Source organism: Xiphias gladius, chromosome 21 (genome assembly GCF_016859285.1).
Source record: "Xiphias gladius isolate SHS-SW01 ecotype Sanya breed wild chromosome 21, ASM1685928v1, whole genome shotgun sequence".
In the NCBI taxonomy this organism is placed as follows: Eukaryota; Metazoa; Chordata; class Actinopteri; order Istiophoriformes; family Xiphiidae; genus Xiphias; species Xiphias gladius.
Window position 1 is genome coordinate 25,754,075 of NC_053420.1, and position 21,314 is coordinate 25,775,388.

Below are 21,314 nucleotides of genomic sequence, written 5' to 3' on the forward strand. Positions count from 1 at the left end.
GTGAGTACACTCCGGCTATGTAAGCTTTCTTCCCAAGACATCCCCATTCAAAGACATACGGGTTTACACGTCACAGTTAGCTTGCACACCATCTGTAGTCTGAAATACAGAGCCGTGGAAGGAAAAAAATTAAAATTTATTAAATGGATTCACATACATCAATAGGATAGGGAAAATAGGTCTACTAATATAATTTGCCATTCTAAAAATTAAAGAAGAGGTGAGACACCACATTCATGAGCATAAAAAGCGTAGGACAACTGATTGGGATATTAAGGGGAAAGGTATGAAAAGATCTGATGTTATTTTCCACATACCCCGTGAAATTCCATGTTTGGCAAACAAAGCAACACAAGCATTGAGTAGTAAACAAAGTAAAAACTCTCCTCTCCCTGGGTCCACTTCAAAGTTCCCTTCAGTCCTATAACCTCTGCGGTTCTACTTGGAACAAATACAAAAGTCTCTCTTTCATCACCATCTGTTAACAACAGGAACATATGACCAACTGAATGAAGGTTTTTAAAAATATAGTGGCAACCTCAACACAGCCACCCGTCTTCCCACGAACACAAACTATGGGGATGAACAACAGTTAAAAAAAGTGATGTTTTTTAAAAATGCACACAACATACACATACACACAGGAGAGAAAAAAAAGCTTAAAAAATACAAAAATAAACTACACAAAAGATCTTCTGCGTCATTGCTTGCTAATTTTTTGGGAAGATTTTGCAAGATTTTTTTTTCTGTGTGTGCTGCAAGTCTCAGTCCTAGCAAAGTCTGTCATTCATTCTCTACAAATCTCTTCCTTTGTCATTCTTTTTTGTCCACTTCGAAGTGTCGGCCACCAGTCCTCATCTTGGGGTAAAAAGCGCACAGTGATGACATTACCAGGAGACTGTAGTCCTGTACGATGACTGTACAGACTTGGTTCTTGATGAAGCAAATTTGTTTTGAGCAAAAAAGAAAGGAAAAAAATGATGTCCTCTGTCGTTGAGGACAAGTGCTTTATTTGTTTCCATACTGATTTTTCCTCCCATCTACACTAATGCCTCCACAGCCTTTTCAACACTGTACATCATTTCATGTAGTCTCTCTCTACATCCCCCCAGGATTCACAAAACAAAGACAAAAAAAAAAAAAAAAAAAGGTAACATTGCGCTCAGGCTGGCTCCCAGTTTGTGAAAGATGTAAATGCTTCTCTATACTGCTCAACTACTGAAACAAGCCAAAAATAGATGTTAAAGGATGGAAGGGGATGTGACTGAAAAAGATAATGTGCTTCTAAGTTTGTGTTGCTCTAAAAATAGTACGACCAACAGAACAAGGAGGAGGGAGGGTTTTATCTACAGAAACATCTCTCAGATTGACTTTCATCTCGGCTTCATACGGTTGTTCTGCCTCCACTGCTGTCTTGATCTGAGACTTGAGGGTGCAAGATGAAATTAGGATGAGGATGAGGAGGTGGAGGAGGGGTGAAGGTCAGGTCTTCCTGATAAAAGGACAGCGAGTGGAAAAAAGGACAAAAGACTGGGAGGGGTCTCTGGGCAACCTCACTGGTCCGTTCTTGCTTTCTTTGGACCAGTAGCCTTACTGTAAAGCACACATAAAATCAGAATAAGTATTGCATGTTTTATTCATCAGTGCCATCTTAACGTGGAGCCTACATGCACAGTATGAAACATGAACACTACTTACGTATCAGGAGAGGTGCCTGGTCTTTTGGGGGCCGGCTTTGCAGAGGCAGCATCTTTGCCAGATTCTACAAAACAGTAAATGGTTAAAATATCTCTCTCTATCCACCAATTAACTGCTCATTCTCTACCATTTGACTATTAGCTTATGATGTGCTGTGCTCACCTTGCAGCCATCGAACTTGGGTGGCAGGACCGTAGCCCTTCTCGTTGCGGGCGGCGATGCGGAAGATGATAGCTGGCTTGGTGGTGTAGTCGATGTGGGCGTTGGAGAGGCTGGACGACTGTACCAAGCATGAGGGATTGGGTCCACAGTACACGCGCATGAAGGCTAGCTGGGCTGGGGTGGAGGCCTTGGCTTCAGCTGTCTGGTTGCTCTGGATGGCCAGGTACACTGAGTATTCGATGATCTTCCCTGATGTCACCGAGGGTGGCTCCCAGGTCAGGTGGGCACCATCTGGGCTCTGCAGAGGGACAGTGAACAGATACTACTCAGTGCCTGACACCATGGCTCACGAGAACAGCTGGTGTTATTAGGGTTGGACACCTGTGTGTCAAATCCACAACAAAAAACAGAAGACAATGAGGGAAAATGCTTCACTGGTGTGTTTACCTTGCTGATTTTGATGGCGCAAGGTGCCCCTGGGAAGCCTGGTAGACAAGTCTTGAAAGCAGATATCTCTGAGAAAGCTCCACGACCACAAGCGTTGATTCCAGCAACACGGAATTTATAAGCTGTTCCAGGCTGCAACTCCATTTTCTTCATCTGGCTGTAGTCTGGCATGATGCCAGAGTCATCCTACCAAACAGAAAAATCAAAGGGCTATTAGAGATGCACTGAGCACACTGATGTACAGTCATCTGAGCATGAAGGAAGCCTCCTGAGACGCTTACATCTCCTTGAGAATCATCTCCTGGCACATAGAAGTGGGTGACAACCATATTTGTCACTTTTACGATTCCAACATCAAACCACTGGTTCTCTTTCTTTACTACAGGCTTCACTGGGGTTGGCTGAGGGGCTTGCTTCTGTATGGAAAGAAAAAATACACAGTCAATTAAAAATGACTACTTTTTTCTCTCTCTTTGACCTGCACAGACCAACCAGATGTTCAGTATTACTACAATGACTCACCTCTCCCTCGATGCCATTGGCGACTTCTGCTAGAGCGGCTGCTGCTTGCAGCTTAGCTGGACTTGCCACTGATACAGAAGGTGCGAAGGTGCTTGATGGAGCTAGTGCTGCATAGTGAAAGGAGTAATTTGAAAAGTTCAATCTACAGTACAAAATGACATCCAAAGTAATCATTAAAAGAAAGCACAAAGTCTTACTCTCAGCAGTGGTACGTGGCAGCAAAGATGCTACGGCACTGGTGACTGCGGCAGCCATCTCGTTGTGTCCGTTGCTCTCGACAGAGGGGTCGTTGAGGCTGTCAGCTGGGGCAAGGCCCTCAGTGGGCAAGCTTGTGTCCACGGTAGCTTGCTGGGCTGCAGCCTGAGCCTCTTGCAGCTGCTGCTGCTGCTGTACCAGTGCTGCGAAATCCTGCTGGGTCAGCATGATGGGGATGTTGGTGGGTTGCTGGCTCTCTCCAGTGGAATCACCTTCGTCTGTAAACATACAAAATATTTAGGAATTCCATTTATACCACAACCGTGGCAGCTTCGTTAGAAACTACAGAAGCATTGTTGAGGTTGCAGTAGTTGCAGAGGTTGGGCCAACTTATGGTTCTACTGACGACCATAAAGTTGTTTACTGGAAGAGAAAAAATTAACTCTCCAGCAATCCCTGCCTTTTCTCCAAATAACTACAGCCAGACCTTGTTCCACGATGCCCATGTTGAAAATCGAAATTAACTAAGTGTGCAGAAACATCTAGTTATACAAGATTATGGTTGAACTCACTCATTACAGCTTGCTGAGCCGCCTGGAGGACAGCCTGGATAGCAAGGGCCTGGGCTTCTTCAGTGGCTGCTGCCTGAGCTGCAGCCTCTGCTGCTGCAGTCACAGCCAGCTCCTCGTCCGACAGCCCTGTCACCATGAGCGTGGCTCCCTGACCCTCAGACATCAGCTCTGAGGGCAGGTTCAGTGCTGTTGCTGCTGCCGCTTCTCCCTGAGAGAACACATTTCAGAATTCTCTTTAAAAGACTGCAAAAATGCATTGATAGTTTGGAATTTCATAACACTGGCTTTGTGCAACATTATACTGCATTTACTTCTGCTTGTGTCTCCATAGCAGTAGCTCCCTCCTCTGCGGGTGCAGCTTCTGCTGATGCTGCCTCATCAGTTTGCATTGGTTCCTCTGTGGAGCTGGCAGCAGTACTCACGCCCTCTGTTATTGATGAAATCGACTGGACAGAAACGGAGAAGGGAAAAAAAAAAAAAGTAAAATTTTTCCCCCCCTCAAAATTATACATTTCTCTTACATAATGACATCAGATACACACATGCAGCCTTAAGACAGATAGTAAGTATGCGCAATTCTTACAGGTACGGAGGGTCCAGGAGCTGGTGTAGACTGAGTTACAGTCGTGATGGCCCTGCCCTGGGTGGTTGTGACCATGCCAGCTGCTGCAGTGGTAGAGGCAACTTCTGTGCTGCTGGTACCTTCGGTTCCCTCCTCTGTCTGCTGGGCTGCTGATAGGATACAAAAACAGAATTTAGGTTTGACTTCATTTCCATTAGTTCTGTTTCATTACCTGAAAGTAAGCCGGGCATCTACCATGTGGCAGTTCAGCACTTCTGGATATCAAAGTGCTTTTGCTATGTCTGTTAGTTGTAGAGCAGGAACAAACTAAGATGATGAAATACCATCAAGAAAAATTAAAAAGCTAATGATTTTTAATGTACAGTTGCATGGCTGAATCAATCACTCCCTTTTAATATGTTTTTAGTAATTAAAAAAAAAAAAAAAAAAAGACATGACGTGACATAGTACAGTATTTGATGGTATACCTGTGCCTTCGCCTGTCTCCATGCTGCACGTGGCAGTGGTGGCTGTGTTGGTGGTCCCAGTCTCGTGTGTTTCACAGGGTGGGTTGGAGCACACCCTCTGGACCAGTCCTGCTCCTGTGCTGGTCTGGTCACCTCCCATGCTGGAGGTGGCTGTGGACGGGGTGTTGGTGGTCCCTGTCTCGTGGGTTTCGCAGGGTGGGTTGGAGCACACCCTCTGCACGGTGTTCGTCTGGCCTGCGTTCATGTTAGACGATGCCTGGGTGGCTGTGTTGGTGGTGCCTGTCACGTGGGTCTCACAGGGCGGGTTGGAGCACACCTGCTGTACCCCTCCCATGTTAGCGGATGCTGTGGTAGCTGTGTTAGTTGTCCCAGTTTCGTGGGTCTCACATGGTGGGTTGGAGCACACACGGAGTGCAGACATGTTTGACGATGCAGTTGTGGCTGTGTTGGTTGTTCCTGTTTCATGGGTCTCACATGGTGGGTTAGAACAGACTTGCCCTGCTCCAATTGTAGCAGATGAGGTGGTGGCTGTGTTGGTGGTTCCGGTCTCGTGGGTCTCGCAGGGTGGGTTAGAGCAGACCTGTCCCGCTCCAATGTTAGCAGATGAGGTGGTGGCTGTGTTGGTGGTTCCGGTCTCGTGGGTCTCGCAGGGTGGGTTAGAGCAGACCTGTCCTGCTCCGATGGTGGCAGAAGAGGTGGTGGCTGTGTTGGTGGTTCCTGTCTCGTGGGTTTCACAGGGTGGGTTAGAGCAGACCAGAGTGACGGTCCCAGAACCCTCTCCTGCTGCTCCTGCCTCAGTGGAACTGGGCTGCTCAGAGGTTGGCGAAGCAAGGATGGACACTGGTAGATCCTGTACTGGTTGAGCTTCTACTCCACTGGGAGTTGTGATTAGAGTCACCTGGGTGGGCTGGTTCTGGGGAGACAGCAATTTCAGTTTAGTCATAGTATGAGTCATACATAATGTTTCTGATTCAAAATAAATCATTTTATTCTGGCAAAAGCTCTGATTTTTCTGTAGCAACAGGAATAAGTGTCAATGTTGTGAACTTTGCAGTCTTTGTTCTTAGGCTGTAATGTAGTAATTAAAAGCTTATGGTGCATACCGCTGCCATCATTTAATGTCCAAATGATTACAATGCCAAATACAGCCTGATGGATGACAAGCTGCTGGATCTTACCTGCACTGTGATGGTAGAGGAGGGCAGTGTGGAGGCAGAAGTCAGGCTGGTCTGAGCAGCTGACACAGTTATGGCAGCTGGGCTGATGACCTGGCTGGATAGGGTAGCGATGGTTCCCAGTGTGGTGATGGGCGTAACCAGTGAGGCATTGGAACTGTCCACCGTGCCTCCTGCCAGGCTAGTAGAAACTGTACCAGTGACAGTTCCAAGAGTGGTGACACCTGGAGGGAAGATAAGTGACATTAAACCAAAAGATCCATAGTACAATGTACAAAGTGCAAAATCTGTTATAATGACATTAATGTCACCCAATAACAAATCACTTAAAAAAAGGGCATGGTTATTCTTACCAGTAGTCCCCTTGACAACCAGCGTGGTGACAGTGGGCTTAACAGCAGACACCGTCACTGGTGTAACAAGTCTAACCCCACCCACTGTGCTCATGGGCACAGTGCGCAAAATAGTTCCTGGTTGTCCAGGAGCACCCTTCAAAACCACCTAAAGACACACAATACAGGATTAGTCTCGTCAGGTGCTACATAAATGGGCAGAACAAGTCCTCTAACACAAAGATGGCATTTACAAAGCCTAGTGCACACATGGAGTCAATTTACCTGTGTCAATCCTTGCTGGCCAGCTGCAGTGGCAAGTTTGGGCACTGCAGTGATGATTTTACCAGGTGTTCCAGTGGTCATCACCTTTGTAGTAAGGATAGTGATAGGCGTTTTCATGCCTGCACTGCTTGTCACACCTGCATGGACAAAACCATGAATGTCTGAAATCAATTTTCGCCCGAGTATGACAAGTCAAGACACAGTACCCTATTCCCAAACCTCGGTTAATGTGCACCTGCAAACAATTATTATTCATTTTCATCTACACCAATTACCAAACGTAAGCATACATTATCACTCCTTCTGTTATGTCATGCCATCACCATCCCCGTGGAACATCAACTGAGTGGCAAAAACGGAAAACCATTTCTTTCAGATATTCATCTGGTTTGGGTTTTGTTCCTACTCCAAAAATAGTATGAACATCACTCATTGTGCGGATCTCAATCACAACTTGCAGGCCGTTGAGATATGTAGTTCTAACACTGTAAACTGGAGTAAATTTAGACCTGTGGCTCCAGGCTGGGTCATGATGGCCGACATGGGGATGGTCTTAATAATGGTGGTGCCTTGCTTAGTGGTGGTAGGAGAGACGCCGCTGATGTTGAGGATAGTGGGCTTGTTTCCTGTGCCTCCTGCCTGGGAAGTGGTGATGATGGTTGTGGGCTTGCCATCTGCAGAGGTCACCAGCTTCAGGATGGTGCCAGCTGGGAGGGGACCCTTTGTCTGGGGAGAGAGGTACATGTTACGCAAACCATTTGGAGAAAAGACATCTGGTGCCTGTCTCAGGAGTTTTAAGCTACCTCCTGTTTTTTTCCTGCACTCATGCAGATAGCTGACCTGTATGATCTGTGTGAGAGGGTTAGTGGAAGCCTGGCCTGTGACAGCTGATGTCTGCACTGGCTTGGTTTGTACCACAGACATCATCTTGCCAAGGTTGGAGATCTGCCGACATAGGAGAGAGACTCAAGTTCATGAGTCACCAGAAAACATCGGACAGTACAGGGAGTTCATTGGGAAAATGGACCACTAAACTGGTGGCTCTAAGAATCATTCCAGTTCTAACTGATTGACAGTCATGCAAATCACTAGCATCATGCTCCCTGTTTTCTTAGTAGAGTTCTCCAACAGTCACTGTAGGCCAACCTTTACTCCCTCCCCCACTGGTTCTAACTCAGTGCATGTTGCCACTGTCTTGTGACAAGACATAAAAAAATAACACACACTAAGTGTGGAAAGCAATTTACAGAACCCATGATTAACAGCATGCGTGTGAAAGCAACAAAGGGTGCTCTCAGAGTGGTGCTTCAGTATTACATTGTGCTAAAGAGTCCTGTTTTCTTACCAGAGTGCCACTGCCGCCCATGGTGAGGGGACTCTTGACCAGGGTGATGGTCTTGGTGACTCCTCCCACCACAGTGGTTACCACCTGGGCCTGCTGGGCCACCGTGACTGCACCAGACTTGTGCACAGTGATGATGGGTCTGGTGGTGGTGGTGGGAGAGGACGCAGTTGCAGTGCCCACCTGAGCTGCAGCAGTCTTCAGCATCCGGGTGGCTGGGTTACTGACCTACAGGCACAACATTGATTTAACAATAGACCTGTGACCGTCAGAATGCACACATTGTTAGAAACGAGAGTTTAGTGAGCACTGTACCATGACTGGAGAAGCCACTTTCACAGTGGTTGTGCCAGGAGAAACGGCTACTGTTTTAAGAATGGTGGCACCCGCAGGAACATTGAGGACAGTGCCTGCAGAGGAGGGCGGGATCTTCTGTGTTGCTGCAGCTGCTGCAGCTAAAGCTGCCATGCCACTCATCTGAGGGCTACTGCCAATTGGCTGAAAACAGAAAAAGCAAACAGCTGTTGAACATATTTACTCATTTGATTATATACCTCACAAAAAGTTTTAAACATAAGATACTGTGCAAAATTGCTCATACCGATCCTTGGGTGGTCTGGGCAGGCACTACCATTCGGACACCTGGAGGAAGGGACGTCACAGTGACAGGAGATTTTCCAGGCTGGCTGGGGCGGACTGTGACAACAGATGTGCCTGTGGCAGATTGCTGAGCTGCAACCTTCAAAACAGCTGTAAAATAAGGGAACCAATGATAAGACTTAATGCACAGAGTATTTGTAGTTGTTTGGCTTCCTGGTGTAGTGACAACAATGGACAGGAAGAATTGGAAACAAGGAGGAGTCATCAGTCACTAATGTTATACCTGTCTGTGGCAGGCTCTGAGCAGAGGGTGCTGCTGCAGCCGGTGCAGGGCTCTTTGGAGAGTTCACAGGCTGTGAGGGGGTTGTGCTCATGGCTGGTGAGGCTGCAGCTGGAGTTGCAGGGATGTCATACTTCTGTAGCTGCAGTAAGTAGGTGTCAGCAGTGGAGACTGCACCCCAGCTCACCTCCAGAGAGTTTGTGTTGGCACGGACTAACTGCACCCTGGCAGGAGCGTGTGGCCGCTCTGGGGAGGTAGAGGACAAGATATTTAACAACAATGACACTGTTTGACAAACTGAGCCACTGAAGTCACTCTTAATGACAAACCAATCAGCACTGTTACTGCGCACTTACCTGTCTCCAGGTACCAGAGGTCTTTACAGCAGACTTGGTTGTTCCAAGCTTTACGATAACCATCACGGCCACTCCAAACATAAAGTCTGGAATTGATGGCCACAGCACAGTGGCCGGCACGGGCCCTAGGGATGTTGTCTTCAAGAGTATCCATCAACACCGTCTCCCAACACATGGTATCTACAAACAAACATATGGAACAAAATTAACATCAGTGAAGGTCATTTTAAACAAATGTTATCAAAGTGAAAACTGGTATAATAAAAATTGAGCTAGACAAACCAAGATTTAGGCAGGCAAGAGTGTTTGTGCACTTCCACTCCTTCTCATGTGTGGCCACTTTGACATCGTCCATTACCAGAGGAACCCATCCTCCAAAAACATACATCCTGCACAGTGAGAAAATGAAACCAGAGTAATATGATGATATAAAACACAGCCTGTTCTAAGGGAAATTCAAACATTATTAAAAGCATCATTCAATGTGTTATTGGCAAAGTGAAGCAGTGGTCTCACTTGTTTGTGATGGTGGTGGCAGAGTGAAGACTTCTGGGAAGTGGTGCTGTGCCGCTTACTGATGGTTTGTTCCATGTCAGTGTATCTGGAGACAATGACAAGCAGCAGGATGTTATACAGAAGTACCAATTCATTCTGACATGCAACCAAATAAAATACAGCATTACAGTTCAGGCAAATCCACACACATTATTGTCAAACATTAACTTTTTATCCCCTCTTGATAGTGTGGAAGTCTAAGAGTGATGATGTTCAATCCCATTTGGTCTGACTGGGTGTGAATGACAGCATCATTGTTATGGGCTGCCAGCAGGGCATTTATAATTTTAGCGCTGTTATTTTTCCATTCACACTTTAGTGACCTACCAATATCAAGTGTCCACAGATCTCCAAGACGACAACCGCTCATCCCGCCATAGATTATCAGGCGAGATTTCCTGCTCGTCTTTTCTGTGTAAACCACAGCAGTGTGGCTCTCACGGGGAGGAGGCAGAACTCCGTATGTGATTGGAATATCCCATCCAACCACACTGGAACCAGCACGAAGCTCAAGTGTGTACAAATCATTAAGGTATCTAAGAATGAAAAACACAGACATTAGCCACACTTATGTTGCTGGTTAAGGCAGAATCTCAAGCAGTCATGCATATGAGGACCCGGCTAGCTCCTGCTGGAATAAAAACACCTGTACCTGGGAATGTTATTTTTTGGGTCCTCGCTGTCATTGGCTAATCCACCAAACAGGTAGCATTTGTTGCCAACCAGGGAAAAACTGTGGCCAAGTCGAGGACAAGGAGGGGGCCCATTCTTCGGGTTTTTTGCTTTCAGTTTTTTCCATTCCCATCTGCTGGCCTGTAGTAGAAACCATGGGCAAAACAACATATTATCAGTTAACTATGTCATAGCAGAAGCTGTAAAAAACAAGTCACATGTTGGCCTCTTTCCCTATTCTATCTGACTGTAAGGTTAAAATTCTGAGTCAAGACTGTAGCTAAAACTATACACACTTCTCCCAGAATAACCCCCATTTTCCATTTTTTCCCCTCCATTATTCTTTTGGTCTATTCCATTTCCCAGTACCTGAAAATCCACCTGGACACCAGGTGACAAAATATGGTTGGGATACACTTTCTTTATATCATGTCCAAGAACAGAGTATATTTCTAACTTTAACTTTTGTAAGTAGGTGAGTAAAGACATTTTGTCAGAATGTACCGCAAACTTGTCAGGATTGGTTAATTACAATTGTTAATTGTTTAAACATAATTAAGGAACAGAATAACTCATGCTGATTAACATCACATTCAGTCAATAACTTTATTACCTTGTTAAGACTCTTCCCTTCTCTCTCTCTCTCTCTTGCTGCTGAGTATTTACTATTTAGTCAGCTTGTTTTTAATTGGGGAACACTCTAAATTCTTATAAAAAGGAGTTCTGCAAACCAATCAGGAAACAACCGTATGAATCTAAAAATCTATTACTTGTCTCACGCCTGACAGTTAAACAAAGAATGGACTGTAGTGAGTGGTGAGTAGAGCCTTCTGACTGTATCAGCCATTTAATTTAGTTATCCGAGTCTCTCAGTCAGAATGAACAGACTCAATGCAACCCTTACGACTATGCAACACACCTCCCACTCTGCCTTTGACAAATTGGGACTTGGGGTTTTATTCAATCGTGTTCATAAACTTATTGTCTAGGAGCTGAACCACACTGAGTACGTTCATGTTAACATGTACAATGGGGAAACTTACGAGTTGAAATTCTAACTTTGCCATTTACTTTTTGTATTTACTTTCCCTATATCAGCAATCTCTGATGCAGACAGACAAACTGAATTGTATGCATACAAACGTGAACGGATAACATCCAGTTGGCTTTGATCCCGCAGTATGAGCATGACAATAACCATTGTTTGTGTTGTAAACATGCACATGTCCATTTTATGCTGTCATGAACTACATTAGCAGCTATTTCAAATAAAACTAACATCTGGAAAATTCAGGTATGAGGTGAATTATATTTAATTTAGTTGAGTGCATCAGACGTGTTTAATTTATGAACATCTAATTATCTTAATTTGTAAATCAAATACAAGATGAGGGTTATTTCTTCTACAGACAGATTACCTGTAGTTCATAGAGATCGTTGCTGTACTTTCCATACTCCACCATTCCACCAAACACCAGCAGTCTTGTGCCATCACAGACAAAACCATACGCTGCACAACCAGGGGGGATATCCCCACGGACCGCTGGGATAAACCACTGGTTTGTTGCTAGATATTAAAGCACAATAAAGACAGGGAAGTTATCAGTAGATGTGTACCTTTATCAAGTCATTCAAATCATTAAGGAAGTCTATGTTAAGACCTAAACAAGGCAGTGACTTCCTGACTAGTATAACCTGTAAACAATCCTCTTATTAACATTGGAACATAAACCAAAACCTGCATTTAAGGATGGGGATAAATAAACAAGATTTGCTGAATTTGTTTTTCCTTATTGGTTTATGTGCAGGAAATTGGGGCAGAGGATATGCTTAAACCAACCAGCATCATCCATTTTATTTTAGCCCGCCTTTTTTAACGTGCATTAAATACCCTTTTCCAGCAGAGGGGGCCAAATTTAACCAGACACGGATGCGCTTGGCCTACTGAGGCCTATACACTACTTAGTTGTGCACATCACGAGTCGATCTTTAGAAATAGAAGTGAACTGTTGATAGACGAAGAGTCGATTAAAAAAAAATAAAATAAATTGTGTTTTATGTTATTTCACATTCGCAGATTTGTAAAATAGATAATAATGCTGTCTGAAGAAAACAATCGCTGAAGTTATACATACAAAGTTGATCTTACCGGTATTGTATACATGTAATTCATCCACAATCCCTTCGTTCCCACCGCCAAAGACAACCATGAGCTCCTTAATAGCCACAGCTCTGTGTCCATGCCTGGGCCGGGGAACAGGACCGGACCATCCGAGGACCCGTTTCCACCGCGGCTGCAGAACCGACGCCGTGGTCCCAGACACCGCGGAGCCAGGGGCAGACATGACTACTGTCATAGGGAATAATAAAGAAGCATTGGTCTTAAGTGCTGAATTCGTTGTTTTGTTTTCACGTTAAGGATCGTAGAACCTGAACAGTAGCACCTGGTTGTACACTGTAGTCAACTTCTGAAACAGTTTGTGTGGCTAAAGCGGGTGAAACCCTTACCAGTTAGCTGTTAGCTTTGGTTAATGAATACATTCAATCGGAAAAAAAAGATAATTTAAGTAGGAGCTTTCAAACAACTACTGGTTTATAATCCTTGATAGTGATTCGACGTTACAGTTGAGCTAAGAAAAACATGAAATCTTCCCCAAAACCCAAGTTTTGTCTTAGTTGTTTCTGACCATTGAATTCAATCCATGGAAGCAGCCATCTTGTAACCAAACAAACCCCCGCTAACGCTGCTGCCAGTCTGAAAAATGGCGGAAGCGAATGAAAAAGAAAAATACATGATAGCTAGCCAACCTCACCGGCAAAGAAATACGCTATAGTAACAACAAATACAACACATTAGTAGCGGACTAATGAAGCAGAACAATGCACAGTTGCAACACAGGCTTAATCCACAGTTAAATCCGTTAGCAAGAGTCGGCTATTTTCATGCTTCTGTGGGAGTCGCCATATTGTAGCTAGCAAGCCTAGCATTCTCTGCATCTCATTTAACGCAGTTATTATCATTAGAAAATTGTTCAACCTTACTCGAATCGTTGTAGGTGTTATGAAAACCACGCGTCTGAACTCCCATTGAACAATTTAGTGAAGTATACAAAAAATTAAGCGCAATCGTGCTATTCAAACGGTTTCTAAGGTTAGCTGTACTCCGTTAGCACTAGCGGCTAGTTGCTCAACCTAATTTGACCAAGCTAACAGCGTTAGCTGTGCTGCTGGCATCTGTCAAAGCGTCGCTAAATTTTACAATTAAATGCAATGTGATTACATGTTCCTTTGAGATGCATAATTTACCTGATACAAATGTAGTTGCAACAGCACTCGTAAGACGTAGCTAAACGGAGTTAAACTGCATAAACAGAGTGTTATTATGTTTCATGCCGTCTCTGGAAGCAGCCATCTTTTCGACAATCGGCCTACTTCTACAGCTCCCACAAGAAAAATGGCCGGGCGGTTTGCCACAACAAAACATAACAAACCGAAAAAGGCGGACATATTTTAAATTTTTACTTACTTATTTCGATGCAGTAATTGCAAAAACGCGGGTATGTGGTCTTATCTTGCGGTTATAATCCAAATTCATTCGATTTGTGAAGAAGTATTTCCTCTCATGCCTGCCTGGAAGCTGCCATCTTCTTGACAACCAGAGGCGGAGGAAAATGGAAGAGAGTTGGCGTCACCCAAAGTAAACATGGCGACAGAGACCCGCTCACTGACCATTTCACACAGAAACGCATTCACAGTTTTTATTATTTGCCATTGTGAACCGGCATAGGGTGCTCTGTATAGTGAGGTTCTTCAAGGAACACTTGAAATCTATATGAAGTAAAGAAATCACGAGTTTCAGCAAATTACAATAAGTTGTGTTATAGTACTAGGGTTATTGTCCCTTACTAAAGATGGCGACATCCGGGCTGAAACCCCTTTTATTTAAAAATTGTAGGTGATGCTGATTTCATTCCGCTTTAAACCCACTTATATGTGACCGTACATGCACAATAATAGTGTATAAGCACTAATTTGCAGATTTAGCGCTCACACATATTCAAGTTACCACGCCCACACTTACCATTATGGCGCCCTCCACTGATAACAGTACTGCATTACTAGATAACACCTTCAACATTAATAATAAAGTACCAACACCCACCCAACCCCCCGCGATTTAACTGATGCAGATCACGGCTTTGATTTTAAAGCCTTACATCTGCTTAAGAATTGTGGCTGGGTTGGAGGTTCTGTTTGATCATCCACTAACGTCAGGAATTGTTGACATTTGGCTGCGTTATTCACAGTAACTGAACTTGATCTCTGACCTTCCTCTAAAGGAGGGCAAAAAACGATTTATTTATTTTTTTTTGATTAAAAAATTATTTAGAATTATTTATTGGTTCACTGACAGATATGAGCCACATACTCTTAAGAAATAAAACGAATGCGTGTACAGTATACAGCGCAGTTTGGCTCATTCAAATGTTTACTTTTGTTCGGAACACAGTTGTCCTTCGTTGCAATACATTATTAGTCCATTAGATGGCAGACTTTTTTTTTTTTGTATATGGTCTGAAGAGTGAACAAGTCATGCCCTAGTACGACAGGGGCAAGAAGGAGGTTTTGGTTGTATCATTTACATATTTTATCAGTGATTCAGTGTGCTGCCCGTGGAATTACAAAAATGTACGTATCCATATGCAGGCCATAGAGTAAAGGACCCAAATGAGAACCTAAAGGCTCTGCACAACCACACAGGTGTGTTACAGGACACCACCAGAGTTCATGCACCAGTAAGAAAGATAACTCTGTAACCTGTCCCACTCTAATAGGTGCAATAAAGCTAACGGGAAAGTCAGGAAGAGGTCAGTCAAGCACAGTCTATAGACGTGCACACAGCCCTGAGAACAGGTCTCATCACCTGCCAATTAATACCACCTGAGAGGGTATACCAAGGCTGGGCGGGGCCTTTGGATGAGAAGACTTTATTTTGGTAATGCCAAGGCAGCTTACTCTCAATTATATGTTGACTGAATAATGAAAAGGTTTGAGTAAAACTTAAGACCAGACACCACATAAGCTTTCAAGTATTGTAAACAGATTGTAAACTATTTACGGTGGCAGTTTTTTTTTGTTTTTGTTTTTTTTAAATGCATATCTACAGCTTAACATCATTTTTGTCTTCTTAGTTTATACTTCACCCTTCACCCTTCGCTTGAGGGTAAGCACTAATGCAGCCACCTGGTTCAGAGCTTAACTGAATGACATACTGTCATGCTAGTAAGAACAGCATCAGGCAGACAACCTGTTAAAACTCATGAAAACCCACATGTACTGATCAATACTTGATCCATCCATTATCAATCAGTAATAACAAATATTTCAAAAAGCTGTACCATGCGTATACTTTTTTCCTACAGGCTGGCATAAACCTTTGTGACATATAGTTCTAAGTAATGTACTCTTTATTATTAAAATATTTTCTTTCCTTTGTTCCTGCAGTGAGCTGTTGCTTTGGTCTCTCATTTCACCTGACGGGTGACGTGCCTTTCGCAGAAATTACAAGACAGGAAAAGAAAAGAACAAGAGAGAAGAAGAAACAATCTTTAGCATTGTTGGTAAGACATTAACTATTTTATCAAAATTTCCAGCCTGATGAAATTATTTCAAGTTTTCCTTTCGTTTCATTTTTTTCACCAGGCCACGTACAATCTTGAGACATAGTGACAGAGATAATGATTGGATAAATTAATGAAAATTCCAAGAAATGCAACATAAGTTGTTATTGTCATTGTGACTGATTTTCTGCCATTTCCACATGACTCCTAATAGGTTTTGGTGATTTGAATCGCTTTGGGCCAAGAAACCGACAAATCTACAATCATATATTTTAATTTACAGTAATGCAGCTCGTCAGTCTCATACTGAAGCTATTAGGAGACATGCTTTTTCTATTTCTAACATACAGTCATTCCTTTTCATCGTCACATAATCAGTCAGTGTAATGCGTTCATGCAAGTGTGTGTTCATGAGCGTAGAGGCAGGTTTACCGGGTCAGTGGAGCTCAGACAAACACCTTGACCTTGCTTAATGCTCTGAGCTGCCGGTAATTGTTTACACACAGTAAGAGTCTTAGGAAGCGGCTGGAGAACTGAATTCTGAAAGCCTAAAGAGATCATGATGTAAAGCCAAACAAGTGACATGGATCGAGGATTATGGCAGCACGAGGTGGAGGTTTTTTGAGGAGGCGTATGTGGGTCTCCACCCAACTAAGTCATCACGGCAGACAAGTGTGTGAGCCTTTTGCCACAGACCTTTTTTTTTTGTGGGCTAAAATGTGTTATTACATCATCAGATTGTCTGGATTCAAGAGCCTATTTTTTGTAGCCCAATGTCAATGTTTTAAGGAATTTCTCACAAATGAAGGCAAGCAAAATGAACGAGGTTTGTAAAAACAGAAGTCTAAACAATTGAATTATTATTACAGAGAAGCCCTAACATCATATCTAGACTCTTGTGCACACACTTCCTGAACATTTTCTGTCAACAGATTCCTGTCTCAAAAAGCGTAGCTTAATGGATTTTTTTTTCTGCCAAATGCTGTATTTGCAGTAAAACTACATCATAAACCACTTTCTACTTGTGACCGATGTCATTGTTGCGGCTGCAGGTATTGTTGGATCTTCCCCTGTCACTGTGACTATGTGAGTAGAATCCCAAAAGTGTGTACCACATGAACATGAACTGAAGAACAGAGTGTTTATGATGAAAGAAAAAGGTCTCATTCTAATGCTCTTGTAAGCCTGCTGTTTTCTTAGCCTCCTTTTTTCTAAACGGAAATTACCCTAATTGCTTGTGTCCCTTGAATCCTCAAACTATTTTAGATGTCGTCATATTTTAGGCCTCATTGACCTGCTGAAAGACGTAAACAATAATGTACAAAATTCTTTTTATATTGATGGTTGGCTGACTTTTCCCCCAAATGTAACTTTTAGCAATATGAACATTACAAATTCCCTTAAAGTTTCCTTTTAGATCCACCAGGAGTGGATAATATTCTCTAAACCTAGTAACATAATTACATAAAGCATGTATAAAACTAAACTAAAGACATTTTCTGGCCCACTTATAAAGAGCAACAACTTACTTCAGATATTGTTTGATAAACTTTTACAGTCATTTTCATTAACCAACCTTCTATTTGGAAAGTTTGCAGCAACACAGGACAATTGGTTTGGCATCAGTCTCAGGGTAATAAAACGTTTTTTTTTTCTCTACACAATGATCTATACGATTATATGAAACTAAAAAATAAGGATTGCATCTTGCTGAGACCCAAGACTGAGCCAGGGACCTTCAGATTTTGAGTCTAACTCTCTCCCAACGGAGTTATTTCAGCAACTATAACTAGTTGTAATAATGGTTAAGATCATCAATAACAATGGTAGTAATACCAATAATAATTTCAACACGATAAACAGAAAGATAAATGTGTAAATATATGTGTATTTGTGTGTATGTATATATATATATATATGTATTACATAAAGCATGTATAAAACTAAACTAAATACATTTTCTGGCCCACTTATAAGGAGCAACAACTTACTTCAAATATACATGTGTAAATATATGTATATTGATTATCCTATTTGTGATACATTTATTTATCTCCTCTGCACCTTCCTGTCTTTTATCAACCATTTAAGTAAAGGGGGAGATTTGGAATCTCTCGTACACCTATTGCATTGGTCAATAAAAGCCTGACTAATTTAAATAACTGGCACAGACTGGCCTTTGGGTAGTACTACATAAACCAATAGTGGTGCGTCACTATGTAATGATGATTTTATTTGCACATAAAATACGTTTGTAACCCTTCCCATCCTTTAAAACAGGAAGCATAGACCTAGAAGGCTACACTTCCACAACAGTAAGTAATTCATCCCTAGTTTTAGCAGATGGAATGAGAATATTCTTCAATTACTTTGATACAAGTAATTGTCAGTACCTGGCTGTCCCTAGAAGAGATCTTCAACACAACAGTATCCTTCAATATCTGATTCTGATGCTGGAAAATGAAAGGTTCTGCTCTGTGCAAAGATCCATGCACCACATGGGGTAATCCTTTCTTGATCCTGATACGATAACGAAAGTAGAGATCATCCATTCTAATGCTAACTGAAAGCAGGTTACCCAAGGGCAGACTGAATGTTCTCAGCAGTCGTACTAGCTCTGATGACTGGATTAGCTAATTCCAAAACTTTGTCCTTCCTTGCAGATTTGATCCAATTGAACCAGCCTGGGCAAGGAGAGACTAAACTCGACTAAACTGTTATTGAATAATTATGAATACATAAATGTTTATGTTGGCACATGTACAATATTTTCTGTAGGTCTTTCGGTGTACTCTGTGTCATTTCTTTTGACCGGAGATTGTGTCTCACGGATACGAACAAAATATGACTGATAATATCCTGAAATCTTGTGTTGGCTACTGTCTATTTTTTTATTCCACTGTGCACCATGTTTGTAGATGCTGCATTGGTTCCTGTTTCATTGTAATCTCCGTCACTAAAACTGGGGGTTCTTTTTTGCTAAGTAAATCAATCAATCAAGTAATCAATCAATTATTCAATCATTTAATTAGGTAATGGTTCAGTCAGACAACCCTATAAATTTACCCAATGTCCTCTGTATTGGACAGACATGCACAAGCGCACCTACAGGAAGCACTGAACTTCACCATTACATGAAAAGCAAAATTTCATGTAAAAGCAAATTTCGATTTTTCTTATCTACATACTGGGCAAAATGAAGCACGGCCGGGTTATGGAGCTGCCAGAGGATTTCTGGATCCCCATCGCGCTGGATACCAACAACATCACGTCTCTCAGCCCCTTCCTCATCCCCCAGGACCATTTAGCAAGCTCAGGCACCTTCTATGCAATGGCCGTATACATGTTCTTTGTATTTACTGTGGGCACTGGCATAAATCTGCTTACAATTGCATGCACCGTCCAATACAAGAAGCTCCGGTCCCACCTCAACTACATCCTGGTGAACTTGGCCGTGGCGAACCTTCTCGTGTCCTGTGTGGGCTCCTTCACGGCCTGCTGCTCCTTTGCATCCAGATATTTCATCTTTGGACCTCTAGCGTGCAAAATTGAAGGTTTTATGGCGACACTTGGTGGTAAGATGATTTTTGAGGCGCAGATATATTTGATTATGATACTTGAGTTTTAACGAGCCGAAATATGTCTTTAATTTTACTTTCTATCATTCCAGGTATGGTAAGCCTGTGGTCTCTGGCTGTGATAGCTTTTGAAAGATGGCTGGTCATCTGCAAGCCACTTGGTAACTTTGTTTTCAAGCCTGACCATGCTTTAGCTTGCTGCATATTCACCTGGGTGTTTGCACTGTTGGCCTCAGTTCCTCCACTTGTTGGATGGAGCAGGTTAGTATTATACACAAACCCTTACATTTAAACTCATTGTAAAGTAAAGCTGGGACATAGGCTACACTCAGTACACTGTGATTATCTCTCCAGATATATCCCAGAAGGCCTTCAGTGCTCCTGTGGACCAGACTGGTACACCACAAACAACAAATACAACAATGAATCCTACGTGATATTCCTTTTCTGCTTCTGCTTTGCTGTTCCCTTTTTCACCATTATGTTCTGCTACGGTCAGCTGCTCATTACACTGAAAATGGTGAGACAAACATGACACAAAATAAAAATGCCTTAAATCAACCTAAAGCTTAAAGGTAGCTACTTCTCAAGCCTCTCAAAGCCAAAAGTTTAACAGAAAAAATCTATCATTATTCACAGCTTAAGACTGCTTCTGTAGAACGGATTTGAACAGATTCAGTACCATCGATAAAGATGCGTAAGACAGACAAGCATGGTTCAGATTTCTAAGATCAAAATACAAACTGAACTAAATATTTTGTACAGGCACTGTCACTGCAATCGCCAGTGATACTTCTTGTGTCTTTGACCCAACTCTCCTCTCCACCAACAGGCAGCGAAGGCCCAAGCTGAGTCTGCCTCCACCCAGAAGGCAGAGAGGGAGGTGACCAGGATGGTGGTTGTCATGGTGCTGGGCTTCCTGGTGTGCTGGATGCCCTATGCCAGTTTTGCTCTGTGGGTTGTGAACAACCGTGGGCAACCGTTCGACCTGAGATTTGCTACTATACCATCCATCTTCTCCAAGTCCTCTGCAGTCTACAACCCAGTCATCTATATTTTACTCAATAAACAGGTCTGTTGATTGTCCTGTGAGATTGAAAACACATTACAGCTATGGGCAGGCATAAAAAGGTAGTTTGGTAATAGGATTAAAGTTTTGGAGTCATGCAAGAGTCATACTGCGCTTGGGAAGTACAGTTTGTGGTTGTTCCTGTTGTCAGGATTGTAATTTATAATTACCAAACAACAAAAAATAATATAAACGCACTGCAAATTTAAACGAAAATGTCTTCTTACAGCAACACACATGAATGCAATAATAACCAGCATCTTAGACTATAGAGAGACTTTTGTGTAAACAGCTCATGCTTAATTGTTACGGATGGCAAAACAGATAGTGGGGCTGATTAGAAAAAGGAGGCTAACAACTTAAATATAAACAACAATAGTAATAGCAAATGGATGCCGAATGGCCAGTAATTAAACTTGCTTAGCAAAAATAAGAGTTTTTAAGGGTATATCCCTAAATCTGCTCCCCTTTGATATTTTCCAGTTCCGTTCATGCATGATGAAGATGCTGGGGATGGGTGGAGGTGAAGATGAAGAGTCGTCGACACAGTCGTCAGTGACCGAAGTCTCCAAAGTTGGGCCTGCTTAATCTGAACATCCACGCTGTTTTCTTTTTATTGTCAAAATACCGCTGCACAGGAGACTGATCATTTGTGTATTGTAATTATTTACACATGGTGAGGCTTTGTGCAATTAATTGCATAGATATGGCATTTTATTCCTATAGGGAATGATTAACACATTTTTTTGCAAAGCAAATATAAAAGAAAAAAATAAAAATAAAAAATTGTACAGATCAAGGTG

The 21,314-nt window shown here is 42.6% G+C and overlaps 2 protein-coding genes across 7 annotated transcripts; one reads left to right on the forward strand and one right to left on the reverse strand.

Moving 5' to 3' along the window:
• Positions 1-117: 117 nt before the first annotated feature.
• hcfc1a (host cell factor C1a) lies at positions 118-13,901 on the reverse strand. 2 transcript variants are annotated; one of them, XM_040116243.1, is made up of 28 exons: positions 13,770-13,901; positions 12,393-12,593; positions 11,662-11,810; positions 10,224-10,384; positions 9,899-10,107; positions 9,533-9,617; positions 9,299-9,405; positions 9,017-9,196; positions 8,664-8,906; positions 8,382-8,530; positions 8,096-8,278; positions 7,784-8,008; positions 7,279-7,383; positions 6,948-7,164; positions 6,439-6,575; positions 6,175-6,322; positions 5,825-6,045; positions 4,647-5,559; positions 4,180-4,328; positions 3,908-4,042; positions 3,597-3,804; positions 3,027-3,302; positions 2,830-2,936; positions 2,589-2,723; positions 2,308-2,493; positions 1,861-2,158; positions 1,699-1,762; positions 118-1,593 (listed from the first exon to the last, which is right to left on the reverse strand). In XM_040116243.1, the coding sequence occupies exons 2-28, from the start codon at positions 12,586-12,588 to the stop codon at positions 1,554-1,556; spliced, it is 5,226 nt and encodes a 1,741-aa protein (XP_039972177.1). In that variant the 5' UTR covers positions 12,589-12,593; positions 13,770-13,901; the 3' UTR covers positions 118-1,553. The 2 variants fall into 2 exon arrangements, with proteins under 2 accessions (XP_039972177.1, XP_039972178.1); XM_040116244.1 differs by lacking the exon at positions 7,279-7,383.
• A 950-nt stretch (positions 13,902-14,851) lies between these two features.
• On the forward strand, positions 14,852-21,216 carry opn1sw2 (opsin 1 (cone pigments), short-wave-sensitive 2). 5 transcript variants are annotated; one of them, XM_040116250.1, is made up of 9 exons: positions 14,852-14,932; positions 15,749-15,864; positions 16,917-16,950; positions 18,145-18,291; positions 19,067-19,439; positions 19,535-19,703; positions 19,797-19,962; positions 20,275-20,514; positions 20,995-21,216. In XM_040116250.1, the coding sequence occupies exons 5-9, from the start codon at positions 19,079-19,081 to the stop codon at positions 21,097-21,099; spliced, it is 1,041 nt and encodes a 346-aa protein (XP_039972184.1). In that variant the 5' UTR covers positions 14,852-14,932; positions 15,749-15,864; positions 16,917-16,950; positions 18,145-18,291; positions 19,067-19,078; the 3' UTR covers positions 21,100-21,216. The 5 variants fall into 5 exon arrangements, with proteins under 5 accessions (XP_039972184.1, XP_039972181.1, XP_039972180.1 ...); XM_040116247.1 differs by lacking the exon at positions 16,917-16,950 and adding an exon at positions 16,859-16,916 and having other exon boundaries at positions 14,868-15,004; XM_040116246.1 differs by having other exon boundaries at positions 14,868-15,004.
• The last annotated feature ends 98 nt before the right edge of the window (positions 21,217-21,314 follow it).